Below are 20,618 nucleotides of genomic sequence, written 5' to 3' on the forward strand. Positions count from 1 at the left end.
TCCAGCCGTGCCCAGGCCGTGCCCAGCCCAGGCTGTGGTGGTGCCATGGGTCAGTCTGTGGGTCCAGCCGTGCCCAGCCCAGGCTGTGGTGGTGCCATGGGTCAGTCTGTGGGTCCAGCCGTGCCCAGGCCGTGCCGGTGCCGTGTCCCCCCCCCCAGCCCCCGCTGGCTTTGGGGTCTCGTTCAGCGCCAGCTGCCCCTGACCCATCCCGGGAGTGACCCCTGACCCCTCAGTGTCCCTGTCACTGTCATTGTCCCCATCCCGGGAGTGACCCCTGACCCCTCACTGTCCCAGGGAGTGACCCCTGACCCTGTCCCTGTCCCCATCCTCAGGGGTGTCCCCATGCTGGAGTGTCCTTGTCCCCACACCGGTGGCAGTGCCAGGGCTGACCTCCGTGTCCCTGTCCCCACACTGGTGGCCATGCCAGGAGTGTCCCTGTCCCCACACCAGGTGTGTCTCCATTTCGCTGTCTCCAGTCGGGTGGCGGTGCCAGGGCTGTCCCCGTGTCCCTGTCCCCATGTCCCTGTCCCCGTGCCCCTGTCCCCCGCGGGTGGCAGTGCCAGCCTGTGACACTCAGTGGCTTTATTGGGGTCCCGGGGCCCCCCGGCCCCTCCACGCCCCGAGGCCGTCCCAGTGTCCATCCTGGCTCTGTCCGTGTGTCCATCTCGGCTCTGTCCGTGTGTCCATCCTGTCCGTGTGTCCACCTGTCCGTGTGTCCCTGTGTCCTCACTCTCCATCCCCGCTGGACGTGGCCCCTCCCGGAGCCCTCGGGTGTCTCTGGCCCGGTGCCAGCTCTGTCCGTTTGTCCGTCTGTCCCTCGGCGTCCCCGGGGGGGGTCAGTGGCAGTTCTGGCACCGGGGGTGGCACCTCTGCCCGTTGACGTTGCAGCGACAGCCGCCACTGGTGTCACCGGGGCCCTGCGGGGACAGGGCAGGGACAGCTGGGGTCACTCTGTGTCCCCTGGGGTCACCTTGGGGTCACCCTGTGTCCCCTGGGGTCACCCTGGGGTCACCCTGGGGTCACCCTGTGTCCCCTGGGGTCACCCTGGGGTCACCCTGTGTCCCCTGGGGTCACCCTGGGGTCACCCTGGGGTCACCCTGTGTCCCCTCCCCACCCTGGGGTCACTCTGTGTCCCTCCCTCACCCTGGTGTCCCCAACCACCCCAAGACCCCCAGCACAGCCCTTGGTGACCCCTCCTCATCTCAGGACCTGCTCGAGATCCCCCCGGATCCCTGCTCACCCCAAACCCCCAGGACCCCCCCAAGGACCCCCCCAAGGACCCCCCCCGGACCCCCCTCACCCCCGGCCCCCATCGGGGTCCCTTGGTGACCCAGCAGATCTCGGTCTGGCACACGGTGCAGCGGATCCAGTCGCAGCCGTCCTTCTTCTGCACCACGATGCGGCACGTGGGGCAGTGCATGGCCTCGCCGCGCTGCACCAGCGTCTGGGGAGGGGTCCGCAGGGGGGTCAGGGCGGCGGGGACCCCCCCAATGCCCCCCAGTGCCCCCCAGACCCACCTGCAGCGTGTCCCGGACCCCCCAAAGCCCCCAGACCCACCTGCAGCGTGTCCCGGACCCCCCAAAGCCCCCAGACCCACCTGCAGCATGTCCCGGACCCCCCAAAGCCCCCAGACCCACCTGCAGCATGTCCCGGACCCCCCAAAGCCCCCAGACCCACCTGCAGCGTGTCCCGGACCCCCCAAAGCCCCCAGACCCACCTGCAGCATGTCCCGGACCCCTCAGTGCCCCCAGACCCACCTGCAGCATGTCCCGGACCCCCCCGTGCCCCCCAAAGCCCCCAGACCCACCTGCAGCGTGTCCCGGACCCCCCAGTGCCCCCAGACCCACCTGCAGCATGTCCCGGACCCCCCAAAGCCCCCAGACCCACCTGCAGCATGTCCCGGAGCCCCCCGTGCCCCCCAAAGCCCCCAGACCCACCTGCAGCATGTCCCGGATCCCCCAATGCCCCCAGACCCACCTGCAGCATGTCCCGGACCCCCCAAAGCCCCCAGACCCACCTGCAGCGTGTCCCGGACCCCCCCGTGCCCCCCAAAGCCCCCAGACCCACCTGCAGCGTGTCCCGGACCCCCCAAAGCCCCCAGACCCACCTGCAGCATGTCCCGCGTCTGGCGAGCGGCCGCGTCGTGCAGCGCCCGCAGCTGCAGCTCGTCCTGGTACTGCCGGCAGTTCTGCCCCTCGTGGATGGCCTGGGGGGGCCGGGGGTGAGCCTGGGACCCCCGGAACCCCCCGGAACCCCCCGGAACCCCCCCAGGGACGCCCCCGGTCTGACCTTGCACAGGAGGCAGTTGAGGGCCCCGCACACCGGGCACGGGAACTCGTTCACCGCGTCCTCGTAGAAGCACCAGCCCGGGCAGTCCCGGCCCCGGCAGTGGAAACTGTTCCGGCTGCGGCGCTCGGCCAGCGCCAGCCCGCGGGCCAGGAAGCGCGCGTGCTCCTCGGGGGACAGCAGCTGGGGACATCGGGGACATTGGGGGGATGGCATTGGGACCCCTGAGCCAGCGCCAGCCCGCGGGCCAGGAACCGCGCGTGCTCCTCGGGGGACAGCAGCTGGGGACATTGGGGACATCGGGGACATTGGGGGGATGGCATTGGGATCATTGGAACCCCTGAGCCAGGGCCAGCCCGCGGGCCAGGAACCGTGCGTGCTCCTCGGGGGACAGCAGCTGGGGACATCGGGGACATTGGGGACATTGGGGGGATGGCATTGGGACCCCTGAGTCACTGTCACCCATCCCAGGCCAGAGCCAGCCCGCGGGCCAGGAAGCGCGCGTGCTCCTCCGGGGACAGCAGCTGGGGACATTGGGGACATCGGGGACATTGGGGACACTGGGGACATGGGGGACACTGGGGACATTGGGGACATTGGGGACATGGGGGACACTGGGGACATTGGGGACATTGGGGACACTGGGGGGATGGCATTGGGATTCCTGAGTCAGCGCCAGCCCGCGGGCCAGGAACCGCGCGTGCTCCTCGGGGGACAGCAGCTGGGGACATTGGGGACATCGGGGACATTGGGGACACTGGGGACATTGGGGACATTGGGGACATTGGGGGGATGGCATTGGGACCCCTGAGTCACTGTCACCCATCCCAGGCCAGAGCCAGCCCGCGGGCCAGGAAGCGCGCGTGCTCCTCGGGGGACAGCAGCTGGGGACATTGGGGACATCGGGGACATTGGGGACACTGGGGACATGGGAGACACTGGGGACATTGGGGACATTGGGGACATTGGGGGGATGGCATTGGGATCATTGGAACCCCTGAGCCAGGGCCAGCCCGCGGGCCAGGAACCGCGCGTGCTCCTCAGGGGACAGCAGCTGGGGACATTGGGGACATTGGGGGGATGGCAGTGGGACCCCTGAGTCACTGTCACCCACCCATGGGGACCCTCGTGTCACCAACTCCCACGCCAGGGGTGGCAGGTCCATGTTGGGACCCCCTGAGTCACTGTCAGCCGCCCTTGGGGACCCTCGTGTCACCAACTCCCACACCAGGGGTGGCATTGGGACCCCTGAGTCACTGTCACCCGCCGTCACCCACCCATGGGGACCCCAACCCTACCCACGGGGACAGCCTGGTCCCCTGGGAGCCCCCTGCGCGGGGGTGGCTGTGACCCTGTCCCTGTCCCCTGTCCCCCCCGGTGTCCCCCCCGGTGCTCACAGCGCGGATCTCGCGCTCCTGCAGGTGGCTGTGAGCCCCCAGTGTCCCCTGTCCCCCCCGGTGTCCCCTCGGTGTCCCCCGTCCCCCCCGGTGCTCACGGCGCGGATCTCGCGCTCCTGCAGGTGGCTGCCACAGGCGTAGGTGACATCGCGGAAGGGACAGGCCACCACCGGCTCCTCGCTGAAGTTGATCACCTGCCGCAGGCACTCCCTGGGGACAGTGGGGACATTGGGCAGGGGTCAGGGACACTGGGGGGGTCAGGGACACCGGGGGGGGTCACTGGGGGTCACTGGGGGGTCAGGGACACGGTGACATCGCGGAAGGGACAGGCCACCACCGGCTCCTCGCTGAAGTTGATCACCTGCCGCAGGCACTCCCTGGGGACAGTGGGGACATTGCGGGGGGCTCAGGGACACCGGGGGGACACTGGGCCAGCTGAGGGACACTGGGGGAAGCTAAGGGACACTGGGCTGTCAGGGGTGGTCACCGGGATGGTCACCGGGATGGTCACTGGGGTGGTCACTGGGTGGTCACTGGTGTGGTCAGTGGGTATGGTGTGGGGGTGGTCACTGGGTGGTCACTGGGTGGTCACTGGGTGGTCACTGGTGTGGTCAGTGGGGATGGTGTGGGGGTGGTCACTGGGGTGCTGTGGGGGTGTCAGGGATGGTCACTGGGGTGGTTGCTGGGTGGTCACTAGGGTGGTCAGTGGGATGGTCACTGGGATGGTGTGGGGGTGTCAGGGGTGGTCACTGAGATTGTCACTGGGATGGTCACTGGAGGGGTCACTGGGATGGAGTGGGGGTGTCAGGGATGGTCACTGGGTGGTCACTGGATGGTCACTGGGGTGGTCACTGGGGTGGTCACTGGGATGGTCACTGGATGGTCACTGGAGTGGTCACTGGGGTGGTGTGGGGGTGTCAGGGGTGGTCACTGGGTGGTCACTGGATGGTCACTGGAGTGGTCACTGGTGTGGTCACTGGGATGGTCACTGAGATGGTCACCAGGATGGTCACCGGGATGGTCACTGGGGTGGTCACTGGGGTGCTGTGGGGGTGTCAGGGATGGTCACTGAGATTGTCACTGGGATGGTCACTGGGATGGTCACTGGAGGGGTCACTAGGATGGTATGGGGGTGGTCACTGGAGTGGTCACTGGAGTGGTCACTGGGATGCAGTGGGGGTGTCAGGGGTGGTCACTGGGGTGGTCACTGGGTGGTCACTGGAGTGGTCACTGGCGTGGTGTGGGGGTGTCAGGGATGGTCACTGGGATGGTCACTGGGTGGTCACTGGAGTGGTGTGGGGGTGTCAGGGATGGTCACTGGGATGGTCACTGGGTGGTCACTGGGGTGGTCACTGGGGTGGTCACTGGATGGTCACTGGGGTGGTGTGGGGGTGTCAGGGGTGGTCACTGGGATGGTCACTGGGATGGTCACTGGGGTGGTCACTGGATGGTCACTGGGGTGGTGTGGGGGTGGTCACTGGAGTGGTCACTGGGATGGTCACTGGGATGGTCACTGGGGTGCTGTGGGGGTGTCAGGGGTGGTCACTGGATGGTCACTGGAGTGGTCACTGCGGTGCTGTGGGGGTGTCAGGGGTGGTCACTGGATGGTCACTGGGGTGGTCACTGGGGTCGTCACTGGAGTGGTCACTGGGGTGGTGTGGGGGGCTCGGGGCGGCTTCTGGGGCCGGTCACTCCAAGGGGGGGTGGTCAGTGGTCACTCTGGGGCCGGGGGATGCTGGGACCGCTCATGGCAATGGGTGGGGGGGTCCCAGGGCCGGGTCACTCCAAAGGTGGGTGGGGGGTCCTGGCGTGGGGTCAGTGATGCTGGGGGGGTCACTGGGGTGGTCCTGGGGGTGTCCTGCTGCATCCCAGGTGTATCCCAGGTGTATCCCAGGTATATCCCAGGTGTGCCCAGGTGTATCCCAGGTGTATTCCCATGTATCCTAGGTGTACCCAGGTCTATCCCAGGTGCGCCCAGGTGTATCCCAGTCCATGCCAGGTGTATCCCAGGTGTATCCCACGTGTACCCAGGTGTATCCGGGTTGTATCCCAGGCGTATCCCAAGTGTGCCCAAGTCTATACCAGTCCATCCCAGGTGTGTCTCGGTGTATCCCAGGTGTGCCCAGGTGTGGCCAGGTGTATCCCGGTGTATTCAAGTCTATCCCAGCTGTATCCCATTCTATCCCAGCTGTGCCCAGGTGTATCCCAGGTGTACCCAGGTCTATCCCAGCTGTATCCCATTCTATCCCAGGTGTATCCTGGTGTATCCCAGCTGTATCCCAGGTGTATCCCTGTGTCCTCCAGGTGTGCTCAGGTGCACCCAGGTGTATCCCATGTCCATCCCAGGTGTATCCCAGGTGTGCGGTACCGGCAGAAGCTGTGCAGGCAGTCGCGCAGCAGCACGGCCTGGCCCACCAGGTCTATCCCAGGTGTATCCTCGTGTGCCCAGGTGTGCCCAGGTGTGCCCCAGGTGTGCCCAGGTGTATCCCAGGTGTGCGGTACCGGCAGAAGCTGTGCAGGCAGTCGCGCAGCAGCACGGCCCGGCCCACCGGGTCTATCCCAGTCTATCCCAGGTGTATCCCCGTGTGCCCAGGTGTGCCCCAGGTGTATCCCAGGTGTGCCCCGGCCCCGGTACCGGCAGAAGCTGTGCAGGCAGTCGCGCAGCAGCACGGCCCGGCCCGCCGGCACCTCCTGCAGGCAGATCCCGCACTCGAGCGGCTCCGGGTTCAGCACCAGCCCCGCCTCCTCCGCCTGCAGCAGCTGCGCCAGGTTCCGCTGCCGCTCCGCCTCCAGCGCCTGGGAACGGGGACAAAAAGGGAGAAAATGGGAAAAACTGAAAGAAAATGGGAAAACCAGGAAAAAATTGGGAAAAACGGAGAAAAAAAAACCCCGGGGAAAATGGGGAAAAAACTCAGGAAAAACAGGAAAATGGGAGCAGCAGCCACTGACCCCATAGCCCCCATACCTGCTGGCACTGCCGCGTCCCGTCGCGCTGATCCCATATCCCATTGATTGATCCCTAGATCCCATTGATTGATCCCATGGATCCCATTGATTGATCCCATTGATCCCATTGATTGATCCCATTGATCCCACAGTACCTGCTGGCACTGCCGCGTCCTGTCGCGCTGATCCCATATCCCATTGATTGATCCCATATCCCATTGATTGATCCCATTGATCCCATTGATTGATCCCATGGATCCCATTGATTGATCCCATTGATCCCACAGTACCTGCTGGCACTGCCGGGTCCCGTCGCGCTGATCCCATATCCCATTGATTGATCCCACTGATCCCATTGATTGGATCCCATTGATCCCATTGATTGATCCCACTGATCCCATTGATTGATCCCATTGATCCCACAGTACCTGCTGGCACTGCCGGGTCCTGTCGCACTGATCCCATATCCCATTGATTGATCCCATGGATCCCATTGATTGATCCCATTGATCCCATTGATTGATCCCATAGATCCCATTGATTGATCCCACAGTACCTGCTGGCACTGCCGCGTCCCGTCGCGCTGATCCCATATCCCATTGATTGATCCCACTGATCCCATTGATTGATCCCATTGATCCCTCAGTACCTGCTGGCACTGCCGGGTCCCGTCGCGCTGATCCCATATCCCATTGATTGATCCCATTGATCCCATTGATTGATCCCATGGATCCCATTGATTGATCCCATTGATCCCACAGTACCTGCTGGCACTGCCGCGTCCCGTCACGCTGATCCCATATCCCATTGATTGATCCCACTGATCCCATTGATTGATCCCATTGATCCCACAGTACCTGCTGGCACTGCCGCGTCCTGTCGCGCTGATCCCATATCCCATTGATTGATCCCATTGATCCCATTGATTGATCCCTAGATCCCATTGATTGATTCCATTGATCCCACAGTACCTGCTGGCACTGCCGCGTCCCGTCACGCTGATCCCATATCCCATTGATTGATCCCATTGATCCCATTGATTGATCCCATTGATCCTGTACCTGCTGGCACTGCTGGGTCCCGTCATGCTGATCCCATATCCCATTGATTGATCCCATAGATCCCATTGATTGATGCCATAGATGCCATTGATTGATCCCATTGATCCCACAGTACCTGCTGGCACTGCCGGGTCCCGTCACGCTGATCCCATAGATCCCATTGATTGATCCCATAGATCCCATTGATTGATCCCATTGATCCCATACCTGCTGGCACTGCCGCGTCCCGTCGCGCTCCCTCTGCAGCCGCCGCAGCTCGGCGGGGTCGGGGCGGTGCCCCCCGGGCACTTGGTACCCCTCGGGCCGGGGGGCGCTGCACATCTCACAGCCCGGGCGGGTGGGCTTGTTCAGGAATGTGCACTGGGGGCACGGCCAGCCCTGCAACGGGATTATTGGGAATTATTGGGATTATTGGGATTGGGATTGGGAATGATTGGGATTGGCATTGGGATTGGTATTGGGAACAGGGCACATCTCACAGCCCGGGAGGGTGGGCTTGTTCAGGAACATGCACTGCGGGCATGGCCAGCCTTGCAACGGCATTGGGAATTATTTGGATTGGGATTGGAATTGGGAATTATTGGGATTGGGATTGGGATTGGGAATTATTGGGATTGGGAGCGGGGCACATCTCACAGCCTGGCTGGGTGGGCTTGTTCAGGAACGTGCACCGCGGGCACGGCCAGCCCTGCAACAGGATTATTGGGATTGGGAATTATTGGGATTGGGAACGGGGCACATCTCACAGCCAGGGCAGGTGGGCTTGTTCAGGAACGTGCACTGGGGACATGGCCAGCCCTGGGAATGGGATTGGGATTGGGAATTATTGGGATTGGGAACGGGGCACATCTCACAGCCTGGCCAGGTGGGGGTGGGCAGTGCTCAGGGGCTGTGTCCACGCTGAAACACTGGGACTGGGATCAGGGATTGGGATCAGAATCAGGGATTGGAATTGAGATCAGGATCATGGATCAGGATCAGGCCAGGACCCCCCGTACCCGCTCAGGTGAGGGTGCATGGGGCTCAGGGGCAGTGGGATTGGGATCAGGGATGGGGATCAGGACCAGGATCAGGGATGGGGGTCAGGAATTGGGATTAGGATCAAGGATCAGGGATAGGGATCAGGATCAGGGATTGGGATGAGGTATCCCCACACCTGCTCAGGTGAGGGAGGGGGGGCTCAGGGGCTGTGGGATTGGGATCAGGGATCAGGACCAGGATAAGGGATTGGGATTGAGATCAGGCATTTGGATCAGGATCAGGGATCAGGAATTGGGATTAGGATCAAGGATCAGAGATAGGGATCAGGATCAGGGATGAAAATCAGAATCAGAGATGGGGATCAGATACCCTCATACCTGCTCAGGTGATGAAGGACAGGGCTCAGGGGCTGTGGGACTGGGATCAGGGAAGGACCCCCCACCTCGCCCCGTACCTGCTCAGGTGAGGGTGGGCGGGGCTCAGGGCCCGTGGGATGGGGATCAGGGATGGGGATCAGGGATGGAGATCAGGGATGATAATCAGGATTAGGGATGGGGATCAAGTACCCCCGTACCTGTTCAGGTGAGGGTGGGTGGGGCTCAGGGCCCGTGGGCGGGGTCCCGGCGCTGTCCCAGAGCTGCAGCGAGTCCAGGTGATCCCGGATGTCCCCGATGTCCATCCGCTCCGGGGGCTCCTCAGGGACACGGCCTGGGGACAGACGGACACGGCACGGGCTGGCACCGACCCGCAACGGGACCAGGAACAGGACAGGGACCAGGAGGGACAGGGAGAGGGAACGGGAATGGGAATGGGACTGGGAATGGGACTGGGAATGGGAATGGGACTGGGAATGGGAACAGGAGAGGCAGGGAGAGGGAATGGGACTGGGAATGGGACTGGGAACGGGACTGGGAATGGGAACGGGACTGGGAATGGGAATGGGAACGGGAGAGACAGGGAGAGGGAATGGGATGGGGAATAGGAAGGACTGGAGAGAGATGGGAGAGGGAATGGGAGGAAGGAGATGGAGGAGAAGAGGAGAAGGAAGGAGAAGGAAAGAACAGGAGCTGGAGGAGGAGGAGGAGGATGATGAAGAAGGAACAGGATGATGAAAAACAAGCAGGAACAGTGTGAGGATGAGGAGGAAGAGCAGGATGAGGAAGCAAGAGGAGCAAGAGTAGGATGAGGGTGAGAAGGAAGGAACAGGCTGGTGATGATGAAGAAGGCTCTGTCAGCCATACCTGAGCCAGGTGAGGAAAGTGCAGGAGCAGCAGGATGAGAAACAAGCAGGAGCAGGAGTAGCAGGAATGAGGATGATGAAGAAGAAGCAAGAGCAAGAGCAGCATGAAGAGAAATAAGCAAGAGCAGGAAGATAAAGGAGCAGGATGAGGAAGGAGCAGGAGCAGCAGGATGAGAATGATGAGGAAGGAGCAGTCTGAGGATGATGAGGAAGGAGCAGGAGCAGAAGCAGCAGAAATGAGGATGATGAAGAAAGAGCAGCAGCAAGAGCAGGATGATGAAGGAGCAAGATGAAGAAGGAGCAGGAGCAGCAGACTGAGGATGGTGAGGAAGGAGCAGACTGAGAACGGTGAGGATGATGAGGAAGGAACAGGAGCAGCAGCAGCAGCCTGATGATGATGATGAGGAAGGGGCAGGCTGAGAATGATGATGAGAAAGGAGAAGGCTGACGATGCTGAAGAAGGAGCAGGATGAGGATGCTGAGGAAGCAGCAGGAGCAGCAGCAAGCTGAAGATGGTGAAGAAGGAGCAGGAGGATGAGGATGAAAGAGCAGGATGAGGATGAGGATGAGGATGAAAATGAGGATGAAGGAGAAGGAGCAGCAGCAGGCTGAGGATGGTGAGGAAGGAGCAAGCTGAGAATGATGAGAATGATGAGGAAAGAACAGGAGCAGCACCAGGCTGAGGATAGCTGAGGATGGTGAGGAAAGAGCAGGCTGAGGATGATGGTGAGCATGAAGACTGATGATGCTGAGGATGGAGCAGGAGTAGCAGCAAGCTGAAGATGGTGGAGAAGGAGCAGGATGAGGATGAGGATGAAGAAGAAGGAGAAGGAGCAGCAGCAGGCTGAGGATGGTGAGGAAGGGGCAGGATGATGAGGAAGGAGGAGGAGCAGGAGGAGGCTGGGAATGATGCTGAGGAAGAAGCAGGCCGAGGCTGCTGCTGATGAAGGCTCCATCCCCGTACCTGCCCCAGGTGCTCCATCCCCGTGTCCATCCCCGTACCTGCCCCAGGTGCTCCGTCCCCGTGTCCATCCCCGTACCTGCCCCAGGTGCTCCATCCCCATACCTGCCCCAGGTGCTCCATCCCCGTACCTGCCCCAGGTGCTCCATCCCCGTACCTGCCCCAGGTGCTCCGTCCCCGTGTCCATCCCCGTCCCCGTGCAGCCCCGCGGCGCGCAGCAGCTCCTGTGCCTGCAGCTCCCGCTGCCGCTCGGGGCCCGCCGGGGCCGGGGCCGGGGCCGGGGCCGCTCCCACCGCTGCTCCCGCTCCCGGTGCCGGTTCCAGCGCCGCCCGTGCCGAGAGGAGGAAGAGGAAGGCGGGGTCGCCGTCGCGGCGGATGCCGTAGGAGGCCAGGCTGCGCCCGTCCCGGCACAGGCTCTGCCCGATGATCCAGCGCTGGGCTGAAGGGGGAAAGCCGTACTCGCGGAACACCTGTGGGAACAGGGGGATCCTGTGGGATCTGGGGGATCAGGGGGATCAGGGGGATCCTGGGGATTGAGGGGATCCTATGGGGTCAGGGGGATCCTATAGGATTGGGGGGATTGGGGGGATCAGGGGAACCCGTACTCGCGGAACACCTGCGGGAACAGGGGGATCCTGTGGGATCTGGGGGATCCAGGGGATCAGGGGGATCCTATAGGATTGGGGGGATCAGGGGAACCCGTACTCGCGGAACACCTGCGGGGAAAAGGGGGGATCATATGGGATCGGGGGGATCAGGGGGATTGGGGGAATCCTATGGGATATGGGGGACCTTATACTCCCAGAACACCTGCGGGAACAGGGGGGATCATATGGGATCTGGGGGATCCAGGGGATTGAGGGAATCCTATAGGACTGGGGGGATTGGGGGGGATCAGGGGAACCCGTACTCGCGGAACACCTGCGGGAACAGGGGGATCCTGTGGGATCCGGGGGATCCAGGGGATTGAGGGGATCCTATAGGATTGGGGGGATCAGGGGAACCCGTACTCGCGGAACACCTGCGGGGAAAAGGGGGGATCATATGGGATCGGGGGGATCAGGGGGATTGGGGGAATCCTATGGGATATGGGGGACCTTATACTCCCAGAACACCTGCGGGAACAGGGGGGATCATATGGGATCTGGGGGATCCAGGGGATTGAGGGAATCCTATAGGACTGGGGGGATTGGGGGGGATCAGGGGAACCCGTACTCGCGGAACACCTGCGGGAACAGGGGGATCCTGTGGGATCCGGGGGATCCAGGGGATTGAGGGGATCCTATAGGATTGGGGGGATCAGGGGAACCCGTACTCGTGGAACACCTGCGGGAACAGGGGGCATCCTGTGGGATCTGGGGGATCCAGGGGATCAGGGGGATCCTATAGGATTGGGGGGATTGGGGGGATCAGGGGAACCCGTACTCGTGGAACACCTGCGGGGAAAGGGGGGATCATATGGGATCTGGGGGATCAGGGGGATTGGGGGAATCCTATGGGATATGGGGGACCTTATACTCCCAGAACACCTGGGGGATCAGGGGGGATCACATGGGATTGTGGGAATCCTATGGGATCAGGGGTAAGCTGTACTGGTGGAACACCTGTGGGGACAGGGGGGATCGGGGGGATCCAGGGAGACCAGGGGAATCACATGGGATTGGGGGAATCGAGGGGAAAGCTGTACTCGCAGAACACCTGCAGGGACAGGGGGGATCATATGGGATCAGGGGGATCCTATGGGATCAGGGGGAACCCGTACACCCAGAACACCTAAGGGGACGTGACCCTATGGGACTGGGGGCACAGGGGGAATCTGTACACCCGGAACACCTGGGGATCAGGGGGCAACCTATGGGATCAGGGAGGATCAAGGGGGAACCCGTAGTTATGGAACATCTGGGGGATCAGGGATGTCCATGATCACAAGGCAGGGATCTCATGTGAGATCCTGAGGGAACCTGGAGAAATCCTGGGAGATCCCAGGGAGATCCTGGGGAAGCCCTGGGCAGATACTGGGGGAGATCCTGGGAAGAGCCTGGGGAGAGCCTGGGGGAAATCCCAGGGGACATCCTGAGGAGATCCCAGGTGAGCCCCCAGGCAAAAACCCCAGGGGAGATCCCAGGGGAACTCCAGGTGAGCCTCAGGTGGGTCCTGGGTAAGATCCACGGGAGATCTCAGATGGGATCCCAGGTAAAACCCCAGGTGAGCCCTGGGTTATATCTGGGGGAGATCCCAGATGGGATCCCAGGTAAAACCCCAGGTGAGATCCTGGGAGAGATCCCAGGTGAGATCCCAGGTGAGATCTCAGGTGAGCTCTGGGTCAGATCCCAGGGGAGATCCCAGGTGGGATCCCAGGTAAAACCCCAGGTGAGATTCCAGGTAAAATCCCAGGTGACTCCCAGGGATCCTGGTCCCACAGAGCAGCGGCTGGCCCGACACCCAGGTGACCCCATTCCCCCCAGGTGACCCCAGATGTCCCCAGCTGACCCCAGGTGGCCCTGGATGTCCCCAGGTGTCCGTACCTGCTCCTTGAGGGTGCTGATGGTGACGTGGGGCTGCACTCGCAGGGTGATGCTGGCCGAGGACGTGGCGTCCTCCACCCCCACGGCCATGCTGGGAAACGGGGAAAGATAACGGGACATATGGGACATATGGGATATAGGGGATATATGGGATAGATGGGATATATCGGATAGAAGGGATCTATGGGATAGGGATTGGGGCTTGGGATTGGGATATGGGGTGTGGGATATGGGATTGGGGTCTGGGGTGTGGGCACGGCATGCTGGGAACCAGGGGGAGAGACAGTGGGATAGATGGGGCAGATGGGATATGTGGGATATTTGGGGTATATGGGATATATGGGATAGATGGGATAGATGGGGTATATGAGATAGATGGGAAGCATGGCATATATGGGATATAGGGGATAGAGGATATTTGGGATATATGGGATTGGGGTTTGGGATGTAGGATATGGGGCGTGGGGCACGGCATGCTGGGAGCCAGGGGGAGAGACAGTGGGATAGATGGGGCAGATGGGATATGTGGGATATTTGGGGTATATGAGATATATGGAGTGTGCAGGATACATGGGATATATGGGATAGATGAAATAGATGGGGTATATGGGATATATGGGATATGTGGGATATTTGGGGTATATGGGATATATGGAGTGTACAGGATATATGGGATAGATGGGATAGATGGAGTATATGGGATATATGGAAAGTATGGCATATATGGGGATAGGGGACATACGGGATATATGGGATTGGGGTTTGGGATGTAGGATATGGGGCGTGGGGTACAACCTGCTGGGAACCAGGGGGAGAGACAGTGGGATAGATGGGGCAGATGGGATATGTGGGATATTTGGGGTATATGGGATACATGGAGTGTACAGGATATATGGGATATATGGGATAGATGGAATAGATGGGGTATATGGGATAGATGGGAGGTATGGCATATATGGGGATATATGGGATTGGGGTTTGGGATGTAGGATATGGGGCGTGGGGTACGACATGCTGGGAATGGGGGAGAGATAATGGGATATTTGGGATAGATGGGATATATGGGGTATATGGGATAGATGGGATATTTGGGATAGATGGGATATATGGGGTATATGGGATAGATGGGATATATGAGGTATATGGCAGAGATGGGATAGATGGGATATATGGGGTATATGGGATAGATGGGATATATAGGAAGTATGGCATATATGGGGGTAGGGGATATATGGGATTGGGGTTTGGGGTTTGTGGTGTGGGTATGGCATGCTAGGAACCAGGGGGAGAGACGGTGGGACATATGGGATAGATGGGATAGATGGGATGTACGGGATATATGAGATTGGGGTTTGGGGTGTGGGGTTTGGGGTGTGGGGTGCAGCATGCTGGGAATGGGGAGAGACATAATGGGATATATGGGACACATGGGATTTGGGGTGTGGGGACTGGGGTTTGGGGTGTGGGGTTTGGGGTGTGGGGTACAGCATGCTGGGAACCAGGGGGAGACATAATGGGATATATGGGACACATGGGATTTGGGGCGTGGGAACTGGGGTTTGGGGTGTGGGGTTTGGGGTACAGCATGCTGGGAATGGGGAGAGACATAATGGGATTGGGATTGGGGTTGGGATGTAGGATATGGGGTGTGGGGTTTGGGGTGTGGGGTACAGCATGCTGGGAACCAGAGGAAGACATAATGGGATATATGGGACACATGGGATTTGGGGTGTGAGGACTGGGGTTTGGGGTGTGGGGTTTGGGGTGTGGGGTACAGAATGCTGGGAATGGGGAGATATTATGAGATGTGGGGTTTGGGATTGGGGATTGGGGTATGGCATGCTGGGAATGGGCAGAGATAATGGGATTGGGATTGGGATTGGGATGTAGGATATGGGGTTTGGGGTGTGGGGTACAGCATGCTGGGAATGGGGAGAGACATAATGGGATTGGGATTGGGGTTGGGATTGGGGTTTGGGATGTAGGATATGGGGCGTGGGGTTTGGGGTGCGGGGTGCAGCATGCTGGGAATGGGGAGATATTATGGGATGTGGGGTTTGGGATTGGGGATTGGGGTTGGGGTATGGCATGCTGGGAATGGGCAGAGATAATGGGATTGGGATTGGGGTTTGGGGATTGAGGGTTGGGATTGGGGGTTGGGATTGGGGTTTGGCATGCCAGGAACAAGGGAGGTAATGGGATGATGTTGATGAGGAAGGCAGGGGCAGAGGATGAGGATGAAGATGATAACAGGGGTGATGATGATGAGGATGAGAATGGCAGTGGATGGGGATGAGGATGATGATGCTGCTGGGGAAGGCAGAGGATGGGAATGACGAGGAAGGCAGGGGCAGAGAATGGGGACAAGGATGAGGATGATGAGGGTGATGATGAGGAGGAAGACAGAGAATAGGGATGAGGGTGACAATGATGAAGATGATGAGGATGAGAAAGGCAGAGGCAGAAGACAGGGATGAAGATGACAATGATGAGGATGATGATGAGGATGAGAAAGGCAGAGTATGGGGATGAGGGCGATGAGGATGATGAGGATGAGGAAGGCAGAGGCAGAGGATGGGGGTGAGGATGACAACGATGAAGATGATGATGAGGGTGAGAAAGGCAGAGAACGGGGATGAGGGTGACAAGGATGAGGAAGGCAGGGGCAGAGGACAGGGATGAGGATGACAATGATGAGGATGATGATGATGAGGAAGGCAGAGGATGAGGAAGGTGAGGAAGGCAGAGCATGGGGATGAGGGTGATGAGAAAAGCAGAGGACGGGGATGAGGATGACAATGACAAGGATGATGATGATGAGGAAGGCAGAGGATGGAGACGAGGGTGACAATGAGGATGACGATGACAACGATGAAGGCAGGCTGCCCACCTGATGTGGCCCCCGGGGTCCCGGTGGCGCAGGCTCACGCTCAGCTCCGCGTGCCGCCGGGCCAGCGCCACCGCGCTCTGCGCCGCCACCGCCGCGTCCCCAAAGGTGATGGCCTCGGCCAGCCGCAGGGCCAGCTCCTCTGGGGACATGGGGACACACAGGGACACGGGGATGGCACCCAGAGTGGGCATGGGGACACACAGGGACACACAGGGACACACAGTGACACACAGGGACACGGGGATGGCACCCAGAGCGCTGCCACCGCCTTGTCCCCAAAGGTGATGGCCTCGGCCAGCCGCAGGGCCAGCTCCTCTGGGGACACACAGGGACACACAGGGACACACAGTGACACACAGGGACACGGGGATGGCACCCAGAGACAGCCACCGCGCTCTGCGCCACCACCACCTCGTCCCCAAAGGTGATGGCCTCAGCCAGCCACAGGGCCAGCTCCTCTGGGGACACACAGGGACACACAGGGACACGGGGATGGCACCCAGAGTGGGCATGGGGACACACAGGGACACACAGGGACACACAGGGACACGGGGATGGCACCCAGAGCGCCGCCACCGCCTCGTCCCCAAAGGTGATGGCCTCAGCCAGCCGCAGGGCCAGCTCCTCTGGGGACACATGGGGACACACAGGGACACACAGTGACACACAGTGACACACAGGGACACGGGGATGGCACCCAGAGCAAGTATGGGGACACACAGGGGACACTGGGGGTGACACCCACAACCCCTCAGAGTGGGAATGGGGACACCAGGGGGACACCGCTGGGTGGCACCCCCAGCCCCAGGGACACCATGGGGACACCGTGGGGACGCTGTGGGGACAGGAGGTGACCCTGCGGGAGGTTCTGGGGGGATTTCAGGGAATGTTCCCCTGGGAAGGGCTGTCCCCACCCCCAACCCTGTGCGGGTGGCACTTGGGGACAGGCTCAGGTGGCCCCGGTGTGTCCCAGACTCCAGGACAGGCCGGGGTGGCCCTGGTGTGTCCCACCCAGGGTCCCCGTGTCACCTGTCTGGGCCAGCTCCAGGACCTGCGCCTCCTCTGCGTCCTGCTCGTGCCCCTCGGCGGGTGGCACCAGGGATGTCCCTGTGGGTGGTGGCACCAGGGATGTCCCTGCAGGTGGCACCAGGGACGTCCCCGTGGGTGGCGCCAGAGATGTTCCCGCAGGTGGCACCAGGGATGTCCCCGTGTCACCCTCGGCAGCTATGGGAGCACAGGGGGGATGGGGCTGTCACTGCTGTCACCGCTGTTCCCACTGTTCCTGCTGTCACTGCTGTCCCCCATGTCCCCATTGTCCCCAATGTCCCCCCAGTGTCCCCAGTATCCCCATGTCCCCAAGGTCCCACCTCCCTGTGCCTCCCTGACGGAGATGCACAGCACTGCGTCCCAAATGTCCCCCAGTGTCCCCAATATCCCCATGTACCCCCAGTGTCCCCAATGACCCCAGTGTCACCAATGTCCCCAGTGTCCCCAGTCCCCCCAGTCCCCTCAATGTCCCCAGTGTCCCCATATCCCTGTCCCACCTCTCCGTGCCTCCCTGAGGGAGCTGCTCAGCACCATGTCCCCACTGTCCCCAGTGTCCCCGATGTCCCCAGTGTCCCCAATCCTCCCAATGTCCCCAATGTCCCTGCAATGTCCCCAATGTCCCCACAGTGTCCCACCTCTGCGTGCCTCCCTGAGGGAGCTGCTCAGCACCATGTCCCCAATGTCCCCAATGTCCCCCCAATGTCCCCAATGTCCTCTCAATGTCCCCAATGTCCCCAATGTCCCCTCAATGTCCCCAATGTCCCTGCAGTGTCCCCAATGTCCCCTCAGTGTCCCACCTCTGCGTGCCTCCCTGAGGGAGCTGCTCAGCACTGTGTCCCCAATGTCCCCTCAATGTCCCCAATGTCCCCAATGTCCCTGCAGTGTCCCCTCAGTGTCCCACCTCTGCGTGCCCCCCTGAGGGAGCTGCTCAGCACTGTGTCCCCAATGTCCCCAATGTCCTCTCAATGTCCCCAATGTCCCTGCAGTGTCCCCAGTGTCCCCTCAGTGTCCCACCTCTGCGCGCCTCCCTGAGGGAGCTGCTCAGCACTGTGTCCCCAATATCCCCCCAATGTCCCCAATGTCCTCTCAATGTCCCCAATGTCTCCAATGTCCTCTCAATGTCCCCAATGTCCCTGCAGTGTCCCCAGTGTCCCCAATGTCCCCTCAGTGTCCCACCTCTGCGTGCCTCCCTGAGGGAGCTGCTCAGCACCGTGTCCCCAATGTCCCCCCAATGTCCCCAATGTCTCCAATGTCCCCTCAATGTCCCCAATGTCCCCAATGTCCCCTCAATGTCCCCAATGTCCCCTCAGTGTCCCACCTCTGCGTGCCTCCCTGAGGGAGCTGCTCAGCACTGTGTCCCCAATGTCCCCAATGTCCCCCCAATGTCCCCAATGTCCCTGCAGTGTCCCCAGTGTCCCCTCAGTGTCCCACCTCTGTGCGCCTCCCTGAGGGAGCTGCTCAGCACTGTGTCCCCAATATCCCCCCAATGTCCCCAATGTCCTCTCAATGTCCCCAATGTCTCCAGTGTCCCCTCAATGTCCCCAATGTCTCCAATGTCCTCTCAATGTCCCCAATGTCCCTGCAGTGTCCCCAGTGTCCCCAATGTCCCCTCAGTGTCCCACCTATGCGTGCCTCCCTGAGGGAGCTGCTCAGCACCGTGTCCCCAATGTCCCCCCAATGTCCCCAATGTCTCCAATGTCCCCTCAATGTCCCCAATGTCCCCAATGCCCCCCCAATGTCCCTGCAGTGTCCCCAGTGTCCCCTCAGTGTCCCACCTCTGCGTGCCTCCCTGAGGGAGCTGCTCAGCACCGTCCACCACTGCTGGGCCTCGCGCTCCTCGGGGAACCGCAGCGCCACCGCCTCCTGTGCCGCTGTCCCCGATGATGTCCCCAGTGTCCCTGATGGTGTCCCTGCTGTCCCCGACGGTGTCCCCGGCGCTGGCAGCTGCAGCTCGTGGCTGGCGGGGCCGCACACGCGGTAGGACACGTCCCGAAGGTCACACTCTGCCAGGGGCTGGGGACAACAGGGACACGGGAGACAGGGACAGGGATGGGGACAGGAGGGCACAGGGATGGGACGGGGATGGGGACAGGGATGGGGACAGGAGGGGACAGGGACACAGGGGATAGGGAGAGAGATGGGGACAGAGACGGGGACAGGAAGGGACAGGGATGGAGGGAACAGGGATGGGACAAGGACAAGGATGGGACAGGGATGGGGGAGAGGAACAGGGACAGTGGGGACAGGGACAGGGGGGACAGGGACACAGAGGTCAGGGAGAGGGATGGGGACAGGAGGGGACAGGGATGGGGATGGGTCAAGAATGGGACAGGCATAGGGACAGTGATGGGACAGGGACAGTGACAAGGCATGGACAGGGATGGGGACAGGGATGAGGATGGGACAGGGCCAGAGACAGGAGGGGACAGAGATGGGACAGGTCTGGGGTCACCATGTGGTCACCACAGGCTCGGGACCCACTGGGACAGCCTGGTCACCCCTGGGGTCCCCTGGTCACCCTTGGGACACTTTGGGTACCCCTGGCCGCTTTGGAAGTGCTCTGCTCACTTTTGGGGTGCCCTGAGCCCCTCACTGTCCCTTGTCCCTTATCCCTGCCTGCGGGTGACACGGGACAATCCCGGGAGTTCCCATCCTTCCCAAACCTCCAGGGACCTCCCAGGGACCCCGCCGGGCTCCTCAGGGGAGACAATCCCGGGGGACATTCCCAGGGGGGACAATCCCGGGTCACTCCTATGGGGACAATCCCGGGGGACAATCTCGGTTCCCCCCGGTCCCCTCCGGTCTCTCGGGCCTCACCCCCGTTCCCCCCCCATTTCCCCGCCCCCTCCCCTCCCCCCGACCCCCGGGGCGCCCCCCGGGCCCCTCCCCCGCCCCCTCCCCTTCCCCTCACCGCGCCGCCCCCCGCCTCCGCCCGCCGCAGCGCCAGGCGGAAGCGGCGCCGCCCTTCGGCTCCCGGCGTGACGCTGAGCTGCAGGCGGAGCGCGGCGCCGGCGGCGGCGGCGGGCAGCAGGCGGCAGGGCGCGGCCAGCTCGGCCCGGGCCGCCATCAGCACCGTGCCAAAGGCGGCGGCGGCCGGGCCGGGCCCGGGCGCTCCGGGCGCCGCCATGGCGGCCCCGCCACTTCCGGCCTCCCGCCCGCGCGGTCCTGCCGCCAATGGGGTCCCCTCCGGGGGAGCGGGCGGGAAACGCGGCAGAGCACGCGGGGGTTCCGGGGGAGGAGCGTTCCGCCCTGGCCACGCCCCGTGGCCGCGCCCTCCGGGCCCC

The 20,618-nt window shown here is 61.8% G+C and overlaps 1 protein-coding gene across 2 annotated transcripts; it reads right to left on the bottom strand.

The window, feature by feature from the left end:
- Window positions 1–567: 567 nt before the first annotated feature.
- Window positions 568–20,436, bottom strand: SHARPIN (SHANK associated RH domain interactor). Of its 2 annotated transcripts, none has more exons than XM_059478805.1 (14): window positions 20,246–20,436; window positions 19,110–19,347; window positions 17,317–17,394; window positions 16,288–16,426; window positions 13,398–13,488; window positions 11,030–11,342; window positions 9,246–9,379; window positions 7,898–8,068; window positions 6,319–6,479; window positions 3,782–3,893; window positions 2,290–2,469; window positions 2,108–2,206; window positions 1,301–1,444; window positions 568–917 (listed from the first exon to the last, which is right to left on the bottom strand). In XM_059478805.1, exons 1-14 carry the CDS (start codon window positions 20,399–20,401, stop codon window positions 837–839), a joined length of 2,097 nt encoding a protein of 698 aa, XP_059334788.1. In that variant the 5' UTR covers window positions 20,402–20,436; the 3' UTR covers window positions 568–836. The 2 variants fall into 2 exon arrangements, with proteins under 2 accessions (XP_059334788.1, XP_059334782.1); XM_059478799.1 differs by having other exon boundaries at window positions 17,317–17,511.
- Between the last annotated feature and the right edge of the window lie 182 nt (window positions 20,437–20,618).

This window comes from Ammospiza nelsoni, chromosome 1 (genome assembly GCF_027579445.1).
Source record: "Ammospiza nelsoni isolate bAmmNel1 chromosome 1, bAmmNel1.pri, whole genome shotgun sequence".
Taxonomy (NCBI): Eukaryota; Metazoa; Chordata; class Aves; order Passeriformes; family Passerellidae; genus Ammospiza; species Ammospiza nelsoni.